General features: G+C 37.2%; 1 protein-coding gene and 1 non-coding gene across 5 annotated transcripts; one reads left to right on the top strand and one right to left on the bottom strand.

The window, feature by feature from the left end:
* The first annotated feature begins 12818 nt into the window (after positions 1–12818).
* On the top strand, positions 12819–19508 carry LOC112696636 (polyadenylation and cleavage factor homolog 4). Of its 4 annotated transcripts, none has more exons than XM_072197024.1 (7): positions 12819–13765; positions 14452–14553; positions 14824–15111; positions 15768–15887; positions 15982–16422; positions 17387–19150; positions 19270–19508. In XM_072197024.1, exons 3-7 carry the CDS (start codon positions 14902–14904, stop codon positions 19279–19281), a joined length of 2547 nt encoding a protein of 848 aa, XP_072053125.1. In that variant the 5' UTR covers positions 12819–13765; positions 14452–14553; positions 14824–14901; the 3' UTR covers positions 19282–19508. The 4 variants fall into 4 exon arrangements, with proteins under 4 accessions (XP_072053125.1, XP_025605248.1, XP_025605247.1 ...); XM_025749463.3 differs by having other exon boundaries at positions 15768–15896; XM_025749462.3 differs by having other exon boundaries at positions 12821–13765; positions 14854–15111.
* A 5053-nt stretch (positions 19509–24561) lies between these two features.
* LOC112699794 (small nucleolar RNA R71) lies at positions 24562–24665 on the bottom strand. The gene has a single exon (XR_003152732.1). It is a non-coding gene; the product is annotated as a small nucleolar RNA R71 (small nucleolar RNA).
* Between the last annotated feature and the right edge of the window lie 1153 nt (positions 24666–25818).

Here is a 25818-nt window from a genome sequence, read left to right as displayed (position 1 = left end):
GGACATAAACCCCTTCCTCGCCTTCCCTTCCTTGGAAGGGTTTGTAAGGTTAAAGAAGAAAAGGAAGACGTCGACGGACACCAGCAGCTCCAAATACTAGTATACCATCTCGAAACAGCGGATTGAAGCCCAACTGTTCGGATGCAGCTGTGACGGCGCCACGGAGATCCGACTAAAAAGCCCCATTTGAAAGGCAGAAAAGGGGATGCGAACCCCCACTTGGGTGAACATGGTTTTGTAGAACCGAGTCCAGTCGGTAACCCGGGGGGCATGGAAGTTGAGCTCGTATAACCGCTCATGAGGAGCAGGAACCTAGACGTCATAATTGGCCTCCTCATCAGTACCCCCGCAAAGGTATTCGACTTGACGGAACTCGGTGAGCTCCTCTTCACCCATCTGGTTTGGGGAGTCCTTGAGGTCGGAAACCACCCATGCATACGGGTCATAACTCGCGTCGGAGGTAGAAGCCCGGGTGACAACGCGAGGCATACCTACAGTGGGGGCACCACTCGATTAGTCTATGAGGTCGGGAGCTCGAAAAAACCCAGAAACTACACCTAACCTATTTTGCAACCCAAACTAAGCATGCCTAAAGCTAAACCCTTACAAAAACCTACCCTAAAGATGGTAACCCCCCTAATACACCTACTCGACACCAAACCAGAACAAGCAAACAACATGCATGTGGCAAGAAGCAATGGCAAAAGCAAAACAAACGCAGAACCAAAAACGAAGATACAAGCATTTACCTGGATAAGTTTTGAAGTATTAAGAAAGGAAGAAGAGAAGCAGATGCACAGGATAGCAAGAACAGCCCTCTGGAAGATTTGAGAATGCAAGGGATGAAAATGATCAAACACTAGAAATAAATGCGAATACAGAACGGTTTTAAAACTGCTACTCAAAGAAGCACAAAAAGACTAGGGGCAAATCGGTCTTTGCACGCAGAGTTTTTCAACCCATTATGAGCATTTAATGCTCCGCGCGAGGAACGAGACAATGAATGATCGTCCCAACAACGAACGGGCACGCACACGAAAGGCACGTCCCCTCCACAGACGGCCGACCTGGCGACAACGCAGAAGAGAAGATGTAACACGCCACCAACAGCCACGCGACTATTACTGGCGCGTCGGGGGCACTGTTATGGCCTGGCCCAGGCCATTCACGGGTCAACCCGACCCACTGACGACCCAACCTGAACGGTCGGGCACGTATAGCTCACTCAGCGCCCCGGACAAGCGTCCTTGACAGCTCTCCACTGCAGCTGCGAAAGAAAGCTTCGAGGAAAGTGGGCCTGTCCTTGAAGGGCCCACCTCTGACATAGTATAAATGGGGAAGGACTCGACCTTCCCCTGAGGTACGTCACACACTATCTTACCCTCTTTTTGGCCTGCACACTCGACTGACTTGAGCATCGGAGTATCATTGCAGGTGACACCCCCTCCTCATCGAGAACTCGGAACGTCAGTTTCCCCGTCTCGCCCTCACGACCCATTTCCAGATCACGCCCCAGCTATCCACACGAGGAACACTCCGAAACGTCCGGTACCCGACCAACCGAACAAGAACTATACTTGCAAAGCTACTATTTTAGTGAAAATCTTTTCCAACGATCTGTCCCCCATTAATTTTTGGCGCCGTTGCCGGGAAATTGCAAACGTGTGCCTTATTATTGGTTATTGTAAATATTTGTTTTTTGCTTGTTTGTTAGTTTTTGTTAGTTTTAGGACTTTGTTGCTTATTCTTATTAGTTTTGTTTTTATTTGCTACTATAAATTCTCACACATTTGGCTATGAGTTTGGTTCAAATTATGTTGTAGAGAATGGAAGCTAAAATGAGAACATGCATCAAGGAAATGACAATCAAAGATGGGAGGAGCCTCAAGCTTATGATCAACCATTTTGGCAACAACCTCCACCAACGTACTACGAGCAAGAGCCATTCCGTGGTGCATATGAAGACAATACCTATGGTGGACCTCCTTGTAGTTACCAACAAGCCCCACCATGTGCCTATGAACCCCCTACTCAACATAATTTTGAACCACCGTACTCACAAGCACCATGCTACCAAATACCCCCATATGACCCCAATCCTTACCCACCATACCAAGAGCCTTATGAGCCATACAAGCCATACATAGAACTACCACAATTCCAACCCAATTACTCCCAAGAACTACCGCCTCAATATACACCACCTCCAATGTATGAAAATTTTCAACCACAAGATAAATTTTCTTTTCCACCACAACCCTCCATAAGAGAATGTCCATATCCATCAACCCAAGAGCAATATGATCCTAATTATGTTAGCCAAGCGGAACAAAAGTCCAAGGATCGTCTCAAGGAAGCAATGGATCAACTTCAAGCAACCATCCATCAAAAGTTGGACCCATGGGACTCATGCAATAAACAAAGCATTTCAACAGATGAGTGTGTTGTGCAACAAGTGGAAAAGATGGAGAGTGTTGAACCGCTACATCCGTATCATTTTGAACCACCCTCTTATCATGAACTTTTTCTCTCAAGCAATGAACCCTCATATCCACTCCAATCTCCAATGGATGACACCCTTGGTGTTCTTCTTCAAAAGCAAAGAGATATGCAAATGGAGGTACTAGAATTCACGGCTGCCTTAACCGAGATAGTAAGTCAATTAGCTTTCCAATGTTTGGACACTCAAGGAACTCGCATGGCCACATGTGGAGAATCTAATGAAGAGCGTAGCATGAAGGAGAGATTAGGAACTCCAGTGGAAAATAAGGAATGTGATTTTATACTAGAACAATTGGAGGAAGCCGTAATTGTTGAAGAGGAAGAAGTTGTTGAAGACTTAGGAGATGCTGAACCACCACGGGAATCTAGAGTTGTAGAATATTCCTCCAAGAAGCTTGAAATCGATGTTGAGGAGGCTAGTGTACAACCTCCAAGGCATGTTCCTTATGAAGAATTGGATGGAATAGATCAAGAAGGAAGTTTCCTTGGTGATAATGATCATGAATCAAGCCCTCTTAGTGATGAATGTGCATCCACAAATGATCTCCATGAGTTTGAAGAACCCTCTCCAATAGGGTTGAAGAATGATGTGGAGATGGAAATCTTCCGAAAGGGATGGACGGGAGTTGAATTTGCTTTATCAAGATCGTTGGAGACTTCTCTACCTAGGTTACCAACTAATCCTTCAGTTGACTGGTTAAAACTTATCTCTATTCACTTTACAATCCCACTTGAGTATGGTATGCTTGAAACGGATGGACAACTTAGGAAGCTTTATGGAATTAAGCATAAGAGAATGATGTTTAGTGGTAGGAGTTGCAAATCAAGGCTCATCAAGGTTGAGATTTCAAGAGCTAGATGCAAGGGTTAGACTAGGGATAATTTGCTTGAATCTAAGAGAAAGGTTTATTACTGCACTGGGAATTCGGTTTGCTTGCCACCCAGTTGGAACAAGGATGATCCACTTTAAGACGTGTGTAGAAACAAGATTTGGGATCCCGGCATACAAGAGGATCAACTTTGGGAGCTCAAGACTTGTGAAAAACTTCATCAAAGCTTGATGAATTCACTCGGAAATGTTGGAGCTTATTAGAAGTCCAAGCAATGGTGGAAGTTTCAAGACGAGTTCAAGCACAAGCCACCATGACAAGGAGCTCACCGAATGTCCAACTTAAGGACTTTAACTAAAAGTGCTAGGTGGGAGACACTCCACCATGGTATATTCTTCTTATTTTCTCTTTTGTTTGCATTGGTAATGAGTTAAATTTTCATTTTTAGTTATTTTATTTAGTTTAAATTGTGGTTTTACTGGTTTAATCATGTTTGCCATTAATTTAATAGCTGGTATGTTTCAAAAAAAAAAGGTGTGATGCGTACGCGTGACCCATGCGTACGCGTCGATGCAAATTTCACTCTCTAGTAAAAAGTTCCAGAGAGTTGCGCGAAAATGGTGCTAGAATTGTGCGTTTAGCACTATTTCACCCGACGCATACGCTTGCTTCACGCATACGCGTCACCTTTAATTTTCACCACCCACGAGCACGCGTCAGTGACGCGTACACGTGGATTTGAATTCACTAACACCCCAGACGCGAAAGCCCTAACCCATTCGCGTACTTTTCTTCTTTCTCCCTCCAACGTCTCTCAGCCTTCACTCTTCTCCTCTTCCCTCCATTGGAGCACTCACCGCCGCCTTCACCAAGCACCGCCACGGCCATGCCCCTACCGCCGGCATCACCACCATCTTTCGTCCCTATCCCTTCTATTCTTCTTCCCCATTTCACTTAGCTTCACCTTCTCTGTACCCGAATCAGAGCCGTCCCTGTGCAATCCTATTTTTGTTTGTTGACACCGTGTCGCCGTCTTTGGGCCGGCATTACTTTTCTCCATTCTCCTTTCATCTGCCCATCTCTGTTCTGCTTCTCCCCAGGTTTCATGTTCCACCTGTTTCAACTTCTGCTTCTGTTTTTAAATTTCCTTTACCTAATTTTCATGTTAGTGTTAGCTGATTAGATTGATGTTTGATTGGATTAGCTTAGTTGAATTAGGTGGTTAGGTAGTTAATTGGGTTGTAGTGGATTTAGGTTTTTTTTAACTCATGCTGCTTTAGTATTAGTTAATTTAGCATCTGAAATTGGTTAAATCTGTTGCTGTTAATGAGTGCCCTATGCTATTCTAAGTTTTGCTACTGGTTTGGTTAATCTGAAATTGCTGCTGAGTTCTTATTTTAATTCGAATTCCATGGTTGGATTCTGTCATATGTAATTTCTTAGACCCATGCTGCTTGTAAGTGGAAGGGATTGCATTTTTCTCTCTGAATGTTACCCTGGATCATGATAACTTTGATGAATTTTGGAGTTTGTGCTATCAATGCTGCTTGCATTCTTGTACCAGTTACATCAATTTCTGAATGTGATATATGCTCAATGTGTGAGTTTAAACTGGGATTACTGCTGAAGCTTTATTCCTATTTTCACTTCATGGTTGGAATCAGTTATGAGTAATTCATTGAATTAATGCTACTGCAAGCATAATAGTTGTTGTTTAGAAATGATCATTGCAGGTTGAATTCAATAAAGAAATATTGATTGAGTCCATTATTTTTATCCCTTTCTGCTATCGTGGTGCTGTATTTTTGCTCTTGCTAAATTTTAGCTCACTTTTTGAATTCCTATGAAGCTATGTATATGGTTTTTGTGAGTTTAAGTGTATATGGGTTCATAGGAAAGTTAATTTGTTTGACTGCGCTTGCTGCACCTATTTGAATATGCATATTAGCTCATATGAAATTATAGTTTCTGCTTTGTCTGAAGTGTTTTGAACTCATATGAGCTGTATATTGCTGCTCTGCTACTCTAGCTTAATGTTATCTGAATCATATGAATTTACTGTTCGCTGTATCTGTTTGAATTTCTCTAAATTGATATGAATTGTTGTTTGCTACTGTTTTAATCTGGGAACGCTCAATTTACTACCGGAATGCTGTCAAATTTTTCGAAAATCTTTATGGTATCAATTTCCAATTGTGAACTGAATTTGGCACATTTTGACTTTACACCTACTTTATTACTGCCAAATTCAATTCATGAATTGGTCGGCTAGCATTTCCACCCCTTCTTTGCTTCCCTTTATCTGAAATACTTGTTTGATGGCAACAAGGAACTATTTGACAAAATTCTATGTCAAATAGAACCTTGATTGACCAATTGATTTTGAAACTCTTTTCTGTTTTTAATTTTGTTTTAAGTTCGGGTAATACCCTTTTTGTTTCTAGCTTCCTGTCTATTTGCTTATTTACTTGCTTTTCTTTCCTATACTTTATTTAATAATCTGTATCCTGTAATCTCTATTTTCAAGATGTTTGACAGAGGGAAAGGCAAGGCCAAGGCCACTTCCAGTAAGAAAAAAAGGTCACAGCCATCCACTGAGCCGGTGACCCTAGGCTTATCTGAGCGGAAGCTTAATGAGAAGGACAAGGCTGACCAAGCTACACCTTCTAACAACTCATATAAGTTTGCCAACCTATACTGTGAGCTCAGATGTACGCACTTTGATAAGCGAAACTTCATTGTAAAGAAGAAACTCGTTGTACCCTCCGATTTGAGGCAATTTTTTAAGCCTCAGATTGGGGATCGGGGTTGGGTATTTCTTGATAGAGAGCTAGTGCTAGTGAATGAATCTTGGGTTCAGAAGTTCTATTGCAATTTCTATCGAGCGACCCTTGATGCTGTTCATCTCAGAGACAGGCAGATTCTGATTATAGAGGAAGTTATTGAGGACATCCTCCATTTTCAGCCTAAGATCAGTGATAAGATGCCTTCCATCAGGCTAAGGAGGATATTAAATGCATGAGCTTTGATTGGGACGTAGTGCATTGTACGGTTGCCCTTCCTCATGCCCCTAGGGAGCAAGGATCCAAGAAAGAGACTCCGAGAGGCATTAAGTTCAATTATCTGACAAAGGAGGCCAAGCTCTGGTAGTAGATCCTATGCACCTATGTTACCTAGTACCCACGCTACTAAGGTCCTGACTGATATGATAGTTTTGATTTGGTGTGTCTTAGAAGGGAAGGAGTTGTACCTTCCGCGACTTATCAAGAGATGTATGTACCGAGCCACTATTAGAGGCAACCTGCCATTCCCATGTTTGGCCACACAGCTAGCTCACCGGGCTGAGGTACCCTGGGAGCAGGGCGATGAGGCACCAGCCGCTCACGGTAAGAAAAAGGTTATCCCTTGGGGAGACTGGTTTGGTGACCGCTCAGTAGCCCGACGGTGAGACCGAGCGGCCACAACAGCAGCAACTGAGCCGACTACTTCTTTAGCTGCTACAGGACTATCTGCACCATCTCGAGCAACACCTTCATCTGCATCACAGCCAGTCTACCGCCTTGTGCAGCGCCTTTTTGAGCGCATGGATCGGATGGAGCGGCACTTGTTGCGACGTTATGAGCAGTCTGAGCGTCGCAACAAGCGACATTATGCATACTTGAGGCTGATTCTGACTTCTGGACATATTGACATACCTTCTGAGCCTGACACATCCTCAGGGCACTCTGAGGAGGAGGATGAGCAGGAGGAGGCACAAGATGAGGCACAGCCGGAGGCTACACATCAGGGGTAGACTCAGCCTGGGCATCTGACAGAGTCACAGACACACACAGCTGCCACGGATCAGTAGGCGACGATCCTTCTCACCCAGCTTGATTGAGAGCATCGAGGACGATGCTTTGATTTAAGTGTGGGGAGGTCGCCAAACTATATTTTGGTGAACCATTTCATATTTTTATTTTATTTTGTTTTTATTTTTTGTTTATTTTTTGTACTTGCACATTTTTATTTTATTGTACTTTTGTTTATTTTTACTTTGTTACATTTTGTACTTTAGGCTTGTATATATCTTAGATTCTTAGTTTGAATTGCACTTTTAGTTTATTAGTTGTGATTTGGAAAATATGGATTATTGAACTTAGTTTACCCTTTTGCATATGAGAATTTGGTTTGATTGAAAATAGGGAGTAAACTAAAAACTTTTAGCTTTTCATAATCACAACATTTCATTTAGTATATATATAATAATAGATGTTGGTCAATTTGTTGAAATTTTCAAGAAACTCATTTTTCTTAGAACGGGCATTTAAGATTCACATTGATTTGAGTTAAAACTTTTTGAAACTTGCATGATGCATATATAGTTTGGAATATAGGTTTTGAGCTAAGAACACATAATCCGTGAGTTTTTGAGCTTAATTGCATGGTTACATTATTTAACCATGATTTTTAGTCTTGTGTATTTTCTTCTCTATGATTGCAATATATGTTTTGTTCCATTCTATATGTCAATTATTTAGTATATATTAATGCAATTAGGTGATTGAGGCTATTATTTGATTATAGCTCACTTATCCCAAATAGCCTACCATTTCATTTACCTTTGTTGCCACATTGAGCCTTTTTAACCCCTTTTTATTCTTTATATTACCACATCACTAGCCTTAAGCGAAAAAAAATAATTGTCCTACTTGAATCTTTGGTTAGCTTAAGATAGTGAGTGTGTGTCAAATAAGTGTGGGAAAATATGAGAACTTTGGTTGATGAGAATGTGTTTTGTTTTTATTGACAAATATTGAGAATTTGGGTGTATACTCGTGTGAAATTGTAGAAACTATATGCATTGATGTATTATGCTTTCATATATATATATATATATATATATATATATATATATATATATATATAAGAGAAAAAGAAAAAAAAGAGAAAATTGTTAAGTTCAATAAGAAAATCAATGCATATGTGATGGAATTAAAATTGATACATGAGTATGTGAAAATATGCAAAAGTGAGATTTTGGGTAGCTAGGCTTGATTTTAGAATTATAAAGAGTGTGTATGTATTAGGTGAGAACTTAGGTTAGTCAAAGATTCATATGATAGCTCACTTGGTCATACATATATCCTCACCCTTACCGTAGCCCCATTACAACCTTGAAAAGTCCTCATGATATTTGGAGTTGTACACTAGATAATTATTGATTGGCTAGATAAGAACAAAGTTTTGAAAGCATGATTAGAGGAGATTTGAGTGGTTTAACCCCAAACACCTGAGCGATTAGAGTTTATACACACATCCAGTGAGGGTTCAATTGCTCATTTTCATATGTCCATACATGATCATTGCTTGTCTTGCAAGTTATATGTCCATACATGATCATTGCTTGTCTTGCAAGTTTGTGAATTCTTTTAAGTAACTCAATTCAACTGGGACCACATATATGCTTATATATATATATATATATATATATAGTAATTGGAATAGCATGATGCATGTAGGTAGCTTGCATTTAGATAAGCTGCATCTCATACATCCTGCCATTCCTCTTCACTCTTTTTATTCTCTTGAACTTAGCATGAGGACACGCTAATGTTTAAGTGTGGGAAAATTGATAAACCCCATTTTTAGGGTTTATCTTGTACTTAAATTAGTAGATTTTACACATTATTCTCACACTTATTCATTGAATTTGCATGTTTTACATTTTCCTTCCTAATTTTGTGTTTTGATTGAAAACATGCTTTTTTGGCCTTAAATTTGCTAATTTTAATCCCCTCTTATTACCATTCGATGTTGTGATATGTTTCCTGAGTGTTTTCAGGGTTTCTAGGGGCAAGAATGACTTAGAGGATGGAAAGAAGCATGTGAAAGTGGAAGGAACACAAGAAAATGAAGTTTTGAGAAGCTGGCAGCAAGGCGCACGCGTGGACGACGCGTACGCGTGATTGGCGTAGAAGATGAGCGACATGTACGCGTGGAGCGACGCGTATGCATGACCAGGATTTTGTCAAGAGACGCGTACACGTGATACTACACGTGACAAAGTGTCACGTGCGATAAAGCGTCACGTGTTGCAGATATCAGTACTCACTAGAGCGATTTCTGGGCTCTGTTTGGCCCAGTTCCAAGCCCAAAAACACATATTAGAGGCTGCAGAGTGGGGGAATCAGGCTGTCACTTATCATTCAACATTCATTGACATTAGTTAGGGTTTAGATGTAGTTTTCTAGAGAGAGAGGCTCTCTCCTCTCTCTGGGTTTTAGGTTTATAGGTTTAGTCTTTCTGAATTTCAGATTTCTATTATGCTTTAATTTAGTTTTTCTTCTACTTTTATTTATTCTAGTACTTTAGTTCATCTATCCCTCTTGTTGATTTCTCTATTTTTCCAATTTAGTTTATGAATTCTCCATGTTAGTTCAATTTCCTTTTTAATGCAATTTGAGGTATTTCATGTTTTTTACTTCTCTCTCCATTTGTTATTATTGATTCCTTGCAATTATTGGTCTTTGATTTCATATTCCCTTGTTAGTTTTCCATGTTTTTATTTTTTGCCTTCCAAGTGTTTGATAAAATGCTTGGGAGGATTTTAATTTAGATTTTTATGTTCTTAACTTGGATTGATTATTTAGAGACTCTTGAGTTATCAAAAGTCTTTTGTTGTTTGGTAATTGAGACTTGCTAGTTATCTTAGACTTCACTAAATCTAGTCTTTGATTAGGACTTGTGAACCTAAGTTGATTTTTCTCACTTGACTTACCTTCATTGTTAGAGGTCAACTAAGTGAAAGTAAAAAGGCAATTACCATCACAATTGATAATGATAATTAGAATAGGACTTCTAATTCTCTTTTCTTGCTAAAAGCTTACTTAATTATTAGTTTATTCTTCTTGCAATTTATATTTTCTTGTTCCTTATTTTAAAAAAACCCAAAAATATACTTTTTTTCATAACCAATTATAAATACACTTCCCTGCAATTCCTTGAGAGACGACTCGAGGTTTAATACTTCGGTTAATTTTATTGGGTTTGTTTTAGTAACAAACATATTAAATTTGATTGGGGTTGAATTGTCGCTTTAGAACTATACTTGCAACGTTACTATTTTAGTGAAAATCTTTTCCGACGATCTTTCCCCCATCAATTTTTGGCGCCGTTGCCGGAAAATTACAAACGTGTGCCTTATTATTGGTTATTGTAAATATTTTCTTTTTGTTTGTTTGTTAGTTTTTGTTAGTTTTAGGACTTTGTTGCTTATTCTTATTAGGACATGCATACATAATTTGTATTTGAGTGTATTATTTGGGTGTGTATTTTGTATTTGGCTTGCCTTTTGAGATCCTTTATGCTGGTGGTGGTAATGCTGAGCGTTGTTTCTGATGAGATGTGGTGATTGAAGTTTGAGGAAAAAGTGAGAATAAATTGATAACATTGAAACTAAGTTTTGATATTGAATTATTGAAATTCAAAAACTATGATAATGAGAGAGATGATGGCTTGTATTAGGAAGAACTGAGATTGAGAGGTTACTAATATATTTGAGACTTAGTTTATTTACCTTGTTCGGATTAGAAAGAACCCTTGGCTTGAACCCTGTTGAGAATCCCGTAAGGGATGATGTTCTCACCTATTTTGGGAATCATTACTTTTCAGATGCAGGTCCTGACGCTTCTCAGTGAACGGGAGGTTTATCTGGAAGGACAGCGAAAAAGACCTTTTATTCCACTTTGCTTTTTGACCCCACCTAGTGGGACAAGACTTTGTTGTTGTTGTTGTTGTTGTATTCCACTTTGATTTTAGACTCTCTCCTTCTTTTTGAAAAATTTATATTATGAGCTTGTTCTAAGAACTTGCCTTTAGAGGCTTTTGATGTAATTTGGAGAGATAAGTCGTGTCTATCAAACTATTTTACTGTTGTAACTCTAGCCGGCCTAATCTTTGCGGGCTGAGACTAGTAGATACTTATATATATATATATATGTGTGTGTCTCTTTACTCTTATCCTTCCTTCGAGCTTTTAATTATCTATGTTTTCTGACGTGCTTATGTTTACCATCAAGTGTGAATGATTGGCGAATTGTCTTATTCCTTGAAGTTTTAAATCTTTTCACAGACTTCTAGTATAATATTCCTTTTTATACATAAGTATTTATATCACAGCTTGAGTTGTAGAACTAAACCATAATAGAATTATGACTTATAAGGCAATGAATGGTAGGGTGTTATAGCTGCTACGACTACCATTTCTCCTGGAACTCTATTGCGCCACCGCCATCATATGTGAAGGGGAGAAGAAGAAGCTATGAGATATAGATTTTGCAGCACGATGAGTTTATCTAAATGTTAGGGTTAATGATTTAGGAATTTTTTTATTTAGAGATTTTAGTTTTTCTAAATATTAAATTTTAATAATAAATAAAAGTACCTCATAATTATATAGCTTTGTGAGTTTTCCATTTTATCATTGAAATTTATTACCTCAGCATTTTTCGTTAACAGAAACGGAGATAGTTAACGTTTAGTTATTTTTGTCGGATTCTAAAATTATTTAGGGATCTTTTTGTTAATAATGTCTTTTAAGTATTATTTTGTCAACGTTTAAATTTTTCCAATACTAATTTGATAGTTATCTCATCTTTTTATTCACTTTCTTCTTCCTTTATTCTTTCAGAGAAGAATTAGGTAATTATAATACCATATTTGGTGCTCAATTATTAATGCTGGTTCAATTTTTTGTTTTTAAAAATTTCTTTTAGTGTTTGTTTGGGCGCCATTAGATTAATAAAAATGATCTTTTTTCAATAAAGAAGATTTTTTTATTTTTTAGCGTGTTTGGTAAATTTTTAGTAATAAAAATAAAAGCACTAGAAAAATAAAAAATATTTTTTTTTGAGAAGGTACAATTTATATCTTTTTAAAAGATCTTTTTCTTTAAAAAAATATTTTTTCACATAATAAATAAACAAAAAAATATTTTTATATTATTATACCCAAACATAATTGATAAATTAAAAAAATCTTTTTGCATAAGATATTAAAACATAAAATTACTTTTATTTTTTTATAAAATCTTTTAAAAAAGATAATTCAATTTTTTTTTTAAAAGTTCACTTAAACAAACCCTTAATCTACTTGATTCTTCAATATTTGTTACTCTGATTTTGATGTGCTTATTTTTATTTTAAAACAAATGCTTATCTTTTATTATAGTTAATGTAATTTAGTTAAATGTTTAAGTGGTTAAAAATAGAAGGAACATTTGAAAAATTAAATATATATTTTTTTTAGTGAGTCAATAAAAATCTAACATTTAAATATTTTTGTCAAATAAAATTTATTTTTTATTAGTATAATATTAATTTAATAGTTTGTGATCAATTTTATCAATATCTAAATTTTTTATGATAAAAAATAGTTATTTACTCATAAATTTATTAACAAACAGAGATAGTATAAAAAAAAATCTCTTATGGCAAATATTCAATTAATGTCGGAATTATAATTTCAAGAATGTCTGAGATCAGATCTACTATGTATAAAAAAAGGGGAGCATCTGAATTGAATTGAATGACTAAATCAATACTCTGATCAACGAAAGAAAGTGAAAAAAAGAAGGAAGGAAAAAAGAAAAAAAAAAGAAGAAAGAAAGAAACAGTTCGAATTGAGATTGAGGAAAGGTCACACTGATAGTTCAGTTCACTAACCTGGAGTTACTACCGATGAGTTTCTTCACTCTTGATGCTAATCGCGTCCTTCATATAACGTTCAACCCCCTTCTTTTTATCCCTCCTTTTTGTCTGGATTTGGAGATTAGGGTTTAACCCAATCCCCCCGGTAGATTTTGTCTTTTCCCTCTTTCAGTTTTCTTCTGTTTTTCATTCTTTTTCTCCACCTGGCAATAAAATCTGCGCGGGAACCAATTACCGGACGCTATTTCGTTCGGTAAATCAATTGAATCTTGTTCCCGCAAGCTCCTCGCTTAATTGAAACTACATTAGGGTTTTTACATTCGTTTCATATATATACGTATTTTTTTTAATTAATACATGAACATGGAGAGCACGCGTAGATCGTTCGATAGATCGAGAGAGCCGGGCGCCAAGAAGCCCCGATTGATCGACGAGCTCGACAGCAGTTCCAACCCCATTTCCCGACCGTTTTCTCAGCCGCGGCAACCGCCGTCCTCTGCGGTTACACCGTTGACTTCCGCCACCGCGAGGTTCCGAACTAACAGCGACAGGGACTCCGAAAGCAGCGACAGGTACCACCCGCAACCGCCACCGCACCAGGAGCTTGTATCTCAGTACAAGGCCGCGCTAGCTGAGCTCACTTTCAACTCGAAGCCAATAATTACGAACTTGACCATCATTGCAGGAGAGAACCTTTCTGCTGCGAAGGCCATTGCTGGCACCGTTTGTACCAACATTCTAGAGGTGAACCTTTAAAGTTTGCACTGTGCGCTTGTTTATGCTGTTTTTTTCACAATCTGTTTTCATGTATTGTGCCATTTTTAATTCTTTGGATTGAATTGAGTTGGTAAGAATCTAAGATGCAAGTAATGAATGGGAAGAGTTGCAGTCCTGGGAGTAGATGAGAAAAAGAGATGTTTTTCTGGTAGTTTTTTTTTTTTTTTTTTTTAAAGCATTTATGCTTAACCCAATTCAATCAAGTTTCATTTGTTAATTGTTAAGGTTTTCAGAGAATAAAGATCTATAGTTTTTCAATCAAGAGGTAAAAAGAAAAACTAAGAATTATCCTTTGCTTGGTGATGGCAGTTTTGTAGGAGTATCATTAAAAAGTAGTGCTCTACATTTTTCCTGATTCTCTTTTCATCACTTTGTATAAAACAGGGGGTTTACAAACTTTGAAAATTTTCATTTCTTTTTTATTTGTTGTTGGATATGGCAAAGGAAATGAACACTACTGTTTCCTATTATAATCAGTGCTCTGAAGTCTGGTTTCAATGAAATTTGCTCATACTTTTTAGGCTTTAGTTGTTACCCTTGTTTAGATATGGCTTGGCAGTGTTGTATCTGTTTCTTTGCTTATTAATTTTTTCCACAGTAGAAAAGCTGTCTCATCGCTTTAACGATTCAAATTTGTGTTAATGACTATCCAGGTTCCAAATGAACAAAAGCTTCCATCTCTTTATCTCTTGGACAGTATTGTTAAGAATATTGGGCGGGATTATATAAAATACTTTGCTGCCAGACTACCTGAGGTCAGATATCTGTTCTGTTTTCATTTTTGTTGACCTTTAATGCCTTTATCTAGAAACTACTTATCACTTTGTTTATTATATGATCTACAATGAATAGTCCAAATTCTGAGGTTATGAGGTTTTACACTATGTAGGTCACATCGAAAAAGATAGTTAGAATTCTTGCATTTCATTAAATATGAATATTCTGCTTGTTCTACTGGTAACTGTTATTCTCTTTGTATTTTTGCTGAGATATTTTTTCTAATTTTACAACCTATTTTTAACTAGGTACTTGCCCGTTACTCCTTTACATTTTAGGTATTCATCAAGGCATACAAACAGGTTGATCCACCTGTCCATTCAAGTATGAGGCATCTTTTTGGAACTTGGAAGGGATACTTTCCTCCGCAGACCCTTCAGATGATTGAAAAGGAACTTGGCTTCACACCTGCAGTCAATGGTTCGGCTTCTTCATCTGCTACACTCAGAAGTGAATCACAGTCACAACGCCCAGCTCATAGCATCCATGTGAATCCTAAGTATTTAGAACGACAGCGTCTTCAGCAGTCCAGCAGGGTGGGTGAAATGATTGCACCTAAAATGTATAAACGTTTGAAATGTTGGATTTGAGTGGAGTTACTCAGGATTGGACTACCTTTTTTTTGGGTGATCAATTGAATTCTCATTCTTGTTTCTTGGATATTAAAATTGAACTTGAAGATATATCATGCAACAAAATTCTGATCTTGATTACTTCTTACTGAGACACTTGAGACACAATGCAATAGTCCTGCATTCCACATCTTTGTAAATATGAACTTTCTAAGAAACTAAAACTCCTTTACTTTTTGTAAATATGAAATATCCTGACCTTTTTTCCTTTGGATATATTTTGGGTTTTATTGTTGTTTATATGGTTTAATATATTAATCTTGTTAGCTTGAGATAGAGGTAATCTTTTGAATACTTTTTCCCGTGTTGTATTTATGCATGTTTAGACCACCCGACATCTCCTCTTGACACTATACCTTAAAAAAATGATTCAAAATTCCAAAGAAGCCTTGTGATTCATACTATGTATCATGATTTGACAACTCATTCATACACTGTATTGCTTGGGAATATGCTTAGTTTCGAGTAGATATCATCTGTATAATTTAGTCATACATACCTCTTTATATCATATGTCAGGTACTTATTTCTTCTATCATGTCCATTTTCATGTCATGAAGATTAAAGGAGTAGCTAATGATACGACTAGAGCTATTTTGAACTCAAATGAGGATTCAGAGAGGTCAAGTAGAGTTTTGGGTGCTTCACGACCGTGGCTAGATCCTAGGATTAACATGCATGTATGTAGGGTAAATTTCTTTTCTTCTTATGTCTGGTATTCATTCTATCGATTGTCATATTTGAGTGTAATGGTTTATCTTGCATTCTAATCAGCGTATTCAAAGAGATGCATATAACAATTCTGTTCCTGAGAAGAGTTTAGCTGAATCCTATGGGGCCATAAAAAATAGTTCTGGTATTTCAAGTATTGGAACAACTGGCAGTAGGGTTACTGAGCTGGGACATGATAAAACTTGGTATAAAGCAGGAATCAGCGTGGCAGAGAACACGTCTAATCAAAGTAATGGTTTCAGTTTGAAGCTTGGTTTTTCGAATCGTGAAGCACCAAAGTCGATGAACTTGGGTGCACATCATCAGCCAACACAAAACTTAACTAGCATACAGAGCAGTGTAGTGCCAGGTAGCTGGAAAAATTCTGAGGAAGAGGAATTCATGTGGGATGAAATGAACTCTGGAATGATTGGTGATGGTGCAGCCAGCATTGCCAACAACATGAATACAGAACCATGGATGGGTGGTGATGATGAGAATTTGGTAAGCATGCTTGATTATTGCACTTTGCCACCTAAATTTATTCATCCAATTGCAGTTTATACATGGATGGTGTCCTTGTCCATCAATTTTGTTAATTTTTGCAACTTCAAGTTATCTTGTCTGATTGTGATTTTATGACAGATGACATACTGGCCCAATTTATATTAGGGTTTCACTACTTGCTTTTCATTAGGATCTTCATCTATGGGTTGGTTGTCTTAGGCTGTATCTAGGAGTTTTTATAGACAATGAAATGAAGTGGCTTGTTATATAGTGTAGTAGATGATGTCCTCCTTATGGTTGAATGTGTACCAGTTTAATAAAGGTTGGGAATGGAATGCATGATAAATTGACAATCCTTCCTTGATTCCCCAGTTTGTTGGGACAAATGTAGCCTTGAGCTGCAAGGGTGGAATAGGTGTCCCTAACTTGCCATTCTATTCTCTCCTTAAAATTTAAGTTTCTTCCAAATATAGTTTACTTGAGCTTGACCATGCCACTTCCTCTCTATCACCCCTCCAAAAGATACTCTTGGATAAATTAGTGTTTATTTACATTAGGTGTATTATCTTATGCTATGGGAATTTAAAAAGGAAAGATATCACGGGGGATAAGAGCGATCAATGAAAGTCCTCATTTTCTATAGCAGGGTTCATGACCTTGGGAATTCAGCACTTTGTGGATTTGATCACTGAAGAATTTGTTCCCAAAACACTGTTCCTCGGTCCTAGGTCTGTTTTACAGCATTACTATATAACTTTACCACCTTGTTTTATCATCAATTTCTAGTAAGTACTTAGAACCCCCTTTTAATATGATTTTCTCACATTGCCTTCTATCTTCTGTGCTATGTTAATTCTTATAATTGGAGAAGAAGGGTAATGAGACTCCATAAATATTTTCAATAGTGCTAAGAATGACAAGCTTATATGTCATGTTACATCTGACTTGTTTCCGTGTCCAGGATGGAGATCAATCCCAAATCTTGCACCATGATAGAGAAATATCTACTGCTAGGAAACAATCATTTGCATCTGGGGGGCATTCATCATTGCCATGGCAATTGCAGGAGCAGAGATCGAATGAAAAGTTGAATCTGAGGCCAGGTCACTCGGAAAAATTGTTGTCAGCTTTAGGTTGCTTACCAGCTAATACAAGTTCTTTGGTTGTCAGGATGCCAAATCAGTCTTCCATGCCAAATGCAACCAAAGATATGTCTGAAACTATGGGACAAAAGCAATTTGATTCCATGGGAACAAAACCCACTTCTGTGCAGTCACCTTTGCAGCAGCAGTCTGCATCATTGCCTGTAACAAAGCTCCACCCTCATCCAACACAAAATTTGTTGGAGCAAGACAATGGGAAGGCTTCTAAAACATCACAATTTCTGGGAGATCTGCAGAGACAATACATTAGAGATCAACCAGCTGCCCTTCCTCCCAATGCTCAAGTTGGTCGTTTGCATAGATCTAGAGAAAAGGATTTGCATGGTCCTTTATCTTCAGAGACTTCTTTTCTGCCAAGGCATCAGCAGCAGCCACTGGTCTCTTCCCAGACTGAAGTTATTGCAAAAACTAAGCCTCTCCACTCTAAAGTCTCTTTGGCCAGTGAAAGTTCAGAACAATCAAAAAGTAGTTTGTCAGCTGCAACTGTGCAGACTAGATTCCTCAACAAATCAATTACAAATAGTTTTCCTGGTACAAGTAGTAGTCTAGTTACAAAGAATCTTCCATCTGACTTAGGGGTTTGCCCAGCTCTATCAGGTAGACCCTCGTCTGCCACATTAATTTCTTCGGTATCTGCAGTTGCATCACCGTCAACATTAGTTCCTCCAGATGACGATTCTTCTATTCTGGATAACATATCACAAGCAAATACTGGACAGAAACCAAAGGTCTCTACAAAATTACCAACTTCCTCTAACATGAGCACTGTGTCAGCTCCAACCTCAACCGCTAGAAAAAACAATTCCTTGAATCCCATTGCAAACCTTTTAAGCTCACTGGTTGCAAAAGGTTTGATATCTACAGATTCGGAGTCATCGACTAAGGTACCAACAGAGGCATTGGTTCAATTGGAAGCCCGTACTGAAAGCATTACTGCCAGTAGCTCATTGCCAGTTCCTTCAGTTACTGGTTCCACAGTTCTCCCAGTAACATCCTCTAAAGTTGTGGAAGATGATGCAAAAGCCTCCCTGATCGTAAGTCAATCAACCAACACCAAAATAAGGAATATCATCGGCTTTGATTTTAAGCCTGATATAGTTCGAGAGATGCATCCCACTGTAATCAAGGGATTATTGGATGATAGTCAGCATCATTGCAGATTTTGTGGTATTAAGCTTAAACAGGAAGAACAGTTCAACAAACACTTGGAGTGGCATTTTGCACGAGAAAGAGAGCAACATGGTCTAATTAGAGCATCCAGAAAATGGTATGAGAATTGGTTTCTGTCTGAGCCTAGTGATTCTGTAGACGATTATTGCGAGGAAACAGACAGGAGTCCATTTGATGCTATGGTTCCAGCTGATGAAAGCCAGTGCTTGTGTGTATTGTGTGGTGATCTGTTTGAAGATGTGTACTGTCAAGAGAGGGATGAATGGATGTTCAAAGGTGCTGTTTACATAAACAACTTAGATAGAAATGGTGAGATGGAAAGTAGAAATGTGGGGCCAATTGTTCATGCTAAATGTTTATCTGAGAACTCAGTAGCTGGCGGCATCAAGATGGTAAGCCTTATGGAATGGATCTGTCATTAGTTTGTTCAAAATTACAATGTGTCTATTGGAGAAGTGAGTTTACAATTTTATGGTATGGTGATTGATTGGACCTTTTCCATTTTTCACAGGAACAGGACTGATTATTTACGCCTCTACTTTGATGGAGAATCATAAGTTTACTGAGGGACACAAGACAGGTTTACTCTACATACTAAATTTTGCTGTGATATGCATGCTACACTAGTTGCCTCTAACCGGTCTCTAAAGTGGTTAAACAATTTTGTGCTTATTATTCTGTTTCTTTTGTACTCGGGAAAAGGTGTTCAAAGTATATATAAATTGGAGAGTTTTTGTTTTGCGGCTCAAATTTTGCATCAGTATTGACATTATTTGTTTTATTTTATTTTATATATTGTTTCTGCTTTTGTTTCTCACGAATCAATTATATTTAAATCATGCTAAAATTAAACATTAGTCATTAGATATGGACTTCTATTGGAACTCTTGGTCAACGCAATCTTCTAAGATTAAGTTGTGACTCAATATAATGTTTGGAACACCCATTTCAAAAGAAAAAAAGAGCGAGTTCTAAAATTTACTCTGAAGTCCAAGTCCCATGCCTTTAATTAGTTGACAAGAACAACTGCAGGAATTAATGTTTGGAACATTGTCGTCACGGTTTTGATATGGTTTTAGGGAATGTTGATGTTTGGGCACTCAGCATTCGAACTAAAGGTTCATTTTAATTATTCATTATCAAGGCTTTATGATGCTGATATAAAATGGGCCTTTGTGACCATTGTACTGCTGAAGCATTCGTCGATTCTCATTGCATTCCTCTGATACTATTTAGCTGCATGAAATTGTGACTAATTAGGGCGAAAAAGCAGCTTTAATAGAAGGGTAAAACCATAAAACATTTCACTGTGGTTTTTAACTTCGGATGGCTGAGGAAGCAAAAAAGCCGCATCATTCGCTGTAACCGAACCCAACAATGAGAAGGCATTAAAAAAAAAAGGGTGAAGACAAATAGCTTCCCGCAGGTTCTTAGATATCTCCTATTTTAAAAGGTGAAGAACATTTTTGTCTTTATTTAGCTGCATGAAATTGTGACTAATTAGGGCGAAAAAGCAGCTTTAATAGAAGGGTAAAACCATAAAACATTTAACTTTGGTTTTTAACTTCGGATGGCTGAGGAAGCAAAAAAGCCGCATCGTTCGCTGTAACCTAACCCAACAATGAGAAGGCATTAAAAAAAAAGGGTGAAGACAAATAGCTCCCCGCAGGTTCTTAGATATCTCCTATTTTAAAAGGTGAAGAACATTTTTGTATTTTCAATTAATCCATCAACGAGGACTTTGTTTTTCGGTTAGAAATTTATTTGTCTTTACTTTTTCTCTACAAAAAAAGGTAATCGGTTGCTCCATCGGTTCCACTCGGGAGAAGGAATTGAACAGCGACTTCTTTTTTTTTTTTTTCACTTTTTTTGGGTGCTTGGGGCAATCAGATACCCTTTAAAACCAGCATGTGAAACCCACGATGATATGCACCGTATGAAAAATGCCTCTAGAAGATTCGCATAATTGGTTTCTTACTCTAATGATACTTAATAGGATAGGACATGAATAGCTATTATAATTTATAAAGTATAAACACAACGGAAGGAACCAAACTTGTTCGTTCAGTCCAATCTCATCTTGCAGTGCAAAAATATTATGGGAAGCAAGTGTACCGTGGTTTTAGGTGTTTCAGTATCTTTAACTATTGATTTCAATTATAAAATTAGTTTTAGTCATTAATCTCAATCATAATATATATTATGAATATTATGATTGAGATGGATAACTATAAACAATGAAATATTTAAAACCATAGAACATTTGAAATGTTTTCTACTTATCGCTTTGTTGAGGTACGAAGGTGTTTCATTACATTCAGAAAGAGTATAACTAAATAAAATAAGGTATCAAAATTGATTATGAAAGATTATAATATTGAGAAATCTCAACATAAAAAACATTAAAACTAACTTGTAACTAAGAATGATAATAGGTCTCTATAAGGTCCGTCTTTCGTCCCCATTTACTAAAATACCTCCTATTAACTAATACTAATCAAATTGTGTTTCAAACCATCAACTAAGAGAACATTATCTATTGAAGTTGAAGAATTTTTACCAACTTTTCTTTTGCGCACTCGGGTTCCAATCTTAGCGGCCCAATGATGAGCAGATATTTTATACGCTTTTTGGTATCATTTTTATATAGTTTTTATTATGTTTTGTTTATGTTTTATTATGTTTTCATACGTTTTAGTGCAAAATTCATATTTTTAGATTCTACTTTGAGTTTTGGTGTTTTCTTATGATTTCAAATTCATGAGCTTTGGAAAAAGTCTAATTCAGAGACAGAGAAAGGACTGTAGATGTTGTCAGATTCTGACCTCCATGCACTCGAAGGAGCATTTCTGGAGTTATAGAAGTCTAAATGGCACGTTCTCAATGGCTATGGAAAGCTAACATTCAGGGCTTTCCAAAAATATATAATATTCCATACTTTGTTTAGGAAATGAAGGTCCAAAACTGGCGTTCAACGCCAGCTACCAACCCCCAAAAGGGAGCAGCTAGTGTCCATCGCCCAAAAGAGAGTCCCAAGCCAGCGTTCAACGCCCCTAAGGAGTACTAGCTCGTGGAGACACCCCAAACTCAGCCCAAACACTCACCAAGTGGGCTTGGAAAGTGGATTTTCGCACCTCTAAGTCTAGTATATCATATTTCTATAATACTTAGTCATTAGATTAGTATTTAAGGAGGAGATCACCCATGTTTAGGATCTTCTACCTCAGCTCTTGGACACTCTACACGTTTTACATTACTTTCTATACAGTATGAGTCACTAACCTCCTAGATTAAGGCTAGGAGCTCTGCTGATTCTTATGAATTAATAATATCACTATTCTATTTCAATCTATGCTTGATTCCATTCTAAGATGTATCTTCCTTCTTCATCCTAAATGAATTGAGAGTGTAACTTGACCGTCATCCCTATTCTACATGGGTTCTTGCGAGTCCTTGACGGGATAGTACTGAACCACAAACTTGATTATACATCTTTTAGACGGCTAATCCACGACTTCATTAGAGACTTCTCGAGACATCAGTTTAGCCGAGGTACGGGGCGATTAGGGCCTCTGTGGTATAGGCTAGAATCATTGTAGCAACATTCTCTGATCCAGAAGATCCGAACTTGTCTGTGGCGTTTTAAGTAGGATCACCAAGGGAACGGATTGCTAGAGCTTCATCCTCGCTCACATTGGATGACCACTGTCCCGGCGTTTGACCTAAAGCAGAGGAGATTAATGACCACTGACCTGGCGTTAGTCGCTTACAGCCTACCATGGAATGAATCAATTAGAAGTTGGAGTAGATGGTGAGAAAAGTTGATCCAGAAGGAAGAAGTATCTCCAAAGCCTCAACCGTTATCTTACCACTAATTTCACACCTATCTCGTAACGTTTCATTTATTTATCTGTTTTATGCATTTTTCACAACAACAATCATCTTTGTTATCTGCTTGACTAAGATCTACAAGATAGCCATTGCTTGCTCAAACCAACAATATCTGTGGGATCGACCCTCACTCACCTGAGGTATTATTTGGATGACCCGGTGCACTTGCCGGTCTATATGTGCGAATATTGCGGAATCAATTTCGTGCACCAAGTTTTTGGCGCCATTGTCGTGGATTGTTTGAGTTTGATAAACTATCGGATTATTTTGTTGCTTAGATTAGGTACATTTTACTATTTTGTTTTGTGTCTTTTATTTTCTTTTTCAAAAACTTTTTCTAAAATCCATCTTTTCTTTGTCTTTTGTTTGAGTTAGTGTTAGTTTTTAAGTTTGGTGTCCTTTGTGTGTTATTTATTTTCTTTAAAATTTCGAAATTGTTCTTTAGTGTTCATCGTGGTATTCAAGTTGTTCTAGTTTCTTTTCTTGTTTTGACCTTAAAATTTTTAAGTTTGGTGTCTTTTGGTATTTGTCTTCTTAATTTTCGAAAATTAGTGTCTTTGATCTGAAAAATTTTAAGTTTGGTGTCTTTTATTTGTTTTTCTCTTTCTTATTAATTCGAAAAAAATAAAAAATATCTTTTCTATCTTTATTCAAATTTTTGAAAATCTTGTTCCTTTCTTATCTTGATTTAAAAATTTTTAAGTTAGTATTTTCTTGTTAGTAAAGTTTGAATTTTGATTTCAAATCTTATCTTTTCAAAAATCTTTTTTCAAATCTTTATCGTATCTTATCTTTTTCAAATCTTTTTCATATCTTTATCTTATCTTGTTTCAATTTCAAATTTCAAAATCAAATCTTTTTCAAATCTTTTCAAAATCTTATGTTATCTTGTTGACTTTTTCTTTCCAACTTTTAAATTTCAAAATTTTTAAAATCAAATCTTTATCAAATCTTCTATCTTATCTTATTTTCAAATCTTTCTTAATTAGTTACTTGTTTTTATCTTATTTTAATTTTAAATGTTTGGTATCTCTTTAAAACTATCCTTTCTCTTTCTTCTTTTTCAAAACTTCCTAACTAATTTCTCTCTCTTCTATTTTTGAAAACTTCTTCTCTCTTTTTCTGCCTTCTTTTTCGAATTACATGAATAAAATAAAAACAAAAAATATTTAAATTTTAAAATCTCATTCTTCTTTATTTTCAAAATAGTGCTACTTCTCTCCCCCTCTTTGTTTTCGAATTCTATCTAATCTTCCTCTACCTTCATTCTTTTTCTCTTCTTCAAATATCTCATAGGAAGTTCTCTATACTCTGACATAGAAGCTCCCATTCTTTCTTCTTTCATTGTTTTCTTTTTCTTGTTTATGAGCAGGAATAGAGACAAAGAACCTCTCTTTACTCCTGACCTGATCTTGAGAGAACCCTAAGAAAGTGTTTGCAAGAGACTAGAGCACAACACTCCGGAGGAAACCTCACAGAGGTATTCAAACAAGAAGCTGAAATCATAGATACGGCAGCCAATAATAATGATGGAGGAGATGCAAGGAAGGTTCTTGGTGACTTTATTGCACCCACTTCTAACTTCTATGGAAGAAGCATCTATATACCTGCCATTAGAGCAAACAACTTTGAGCTTAAGCCTCAATTAGTCTCTCTAATGCAACAAAATTGCAAATTCCATGGACATCCACTCGAAGATCCACTTCAATTCCTATTCGAATTCTTGTAAATCTATGATACTATTAAGACCAATGGAGTGGATCCTGAGATCTACAGGCTTATGCTTTTTCCTTTTGCTGTTAGAGACAGAGCTAGGATATGGTTGGATTCTCAACCTAAAGAAAGCCTAGACTCGTAGGAAAAGTTGGTCAATGCTTTCTTGGCCAAGTTCTTTCCATCTCAGAAGATGAGCAAGCTCAAAGTGGAAGTTCAAACCTTCAGACAAAAAAAAGGTGAATCCCTCTATGAAGCTTGGGAAAGATACAAGCAACTGATTAGGAGATGCCCTCTTGACATGATCTCAGAATGGTCTATCTTAGATATCTTCTATGATGATCTATCTGAGATGTCCAAGATGTCACTGGATCATTCTGCTGGTGGATCACTCCACTTGAAGAAAACTCCTGAAGAGGCATAGGAATTCACTAAAAGGGTTGCAAACAACCAATTCATGTACACTTCTGAGAGAAACCCTGTGAACAACGGGGTGACTCAGAAGAAAGGAGTTCTGGAAGTTGACACTCTGAATGCCATATTCGCTCAGAATAAGATCTTGACCTAATAGGTCAACATGATCTCTCAAGACACCTCCTATGAAGGAGATGCTTATGATCCAGATCAACCCACAATGGGGGAGGTGAATTACATGGGAGAATCCTATAGAAACACCTACAACTCCTCATGGAGGAACCATCTTAACTTCTCATGGAGGGATTGATAAACCACTATTTTATGATTTATCTTGTGCTCAATTGAGTGGTTTTTATCAACTCTTTACCCACTTATTCATATGATTTGCATGTTTTACATTTTCTTTCCTGATTCTGTGCTATGATTGAAAACATGCTTCTTTGGCCTTTATTTTCTTTTATTTAAATCCTCTCTTATTATCATTCGAAGCCTTGATATGTGTGTTAAGTGATTTCAGGAATTACAGGGCAAGAATGGCTTAGAGGATGGAAAGGAAGCATGCAAAAGTGGAAGGAATACAAGAAGTTGAAGAAATTGCTGAGCTGTCCAGCCTGACCTCTTCGCACTCAAACGGTCATAACTTGAGCTACAAAGATCCAAATGATGCGGTTCCAGTTGCGTTCGAAAGATAACATCCGAGGCTTCACAACGATATATAATTTGCCATAGTTGCCTCGAAGTTAGGCAACGCGGACGCGTGAATGACGCACACACATCGTAGCTGCGAATCTCAATCCACGCAAACGCGTGGACGATGCCTCCGCGTCACTTTGCCGCGACCTGTACGAACCAGAAAGCGCTGGGAGTGATTTTTGGACTGTTTTTGACTTAGTTCTTGGCCCAGAAAACACATATTAGAGGCTGAGAGTGGAGCAGAATCAAATCATTCAATCATTGCTCACAATTTTAGGTTTTAGATGTAGTTTTTAGAGAGAGAGGTTCTCTCATCTCTCTTAGGATTTAGGATTAGGATTTCTAT

The sequence above is a fragment of the Arachis hypogaea genome, chromosome 6 (assembly GCF_003086295.3).
Source record: "Arachis hypogaea cultivar Tifrunner chromosome 6, arahy.Tifrunner.gnm2.J5K5, whole genome shotgun sequence".
Lineage (NCBI taxonomy): Eukaryota > Viridiplantae > Streptophyta > Magnoliopsida > Fabales > Fabaceae > Arachis > Arachis hypogaea.
Note: the sequence above shows the minus strand (reverse complement) of the source record. Positions and strands in the feature narration are given on the sequence as shown.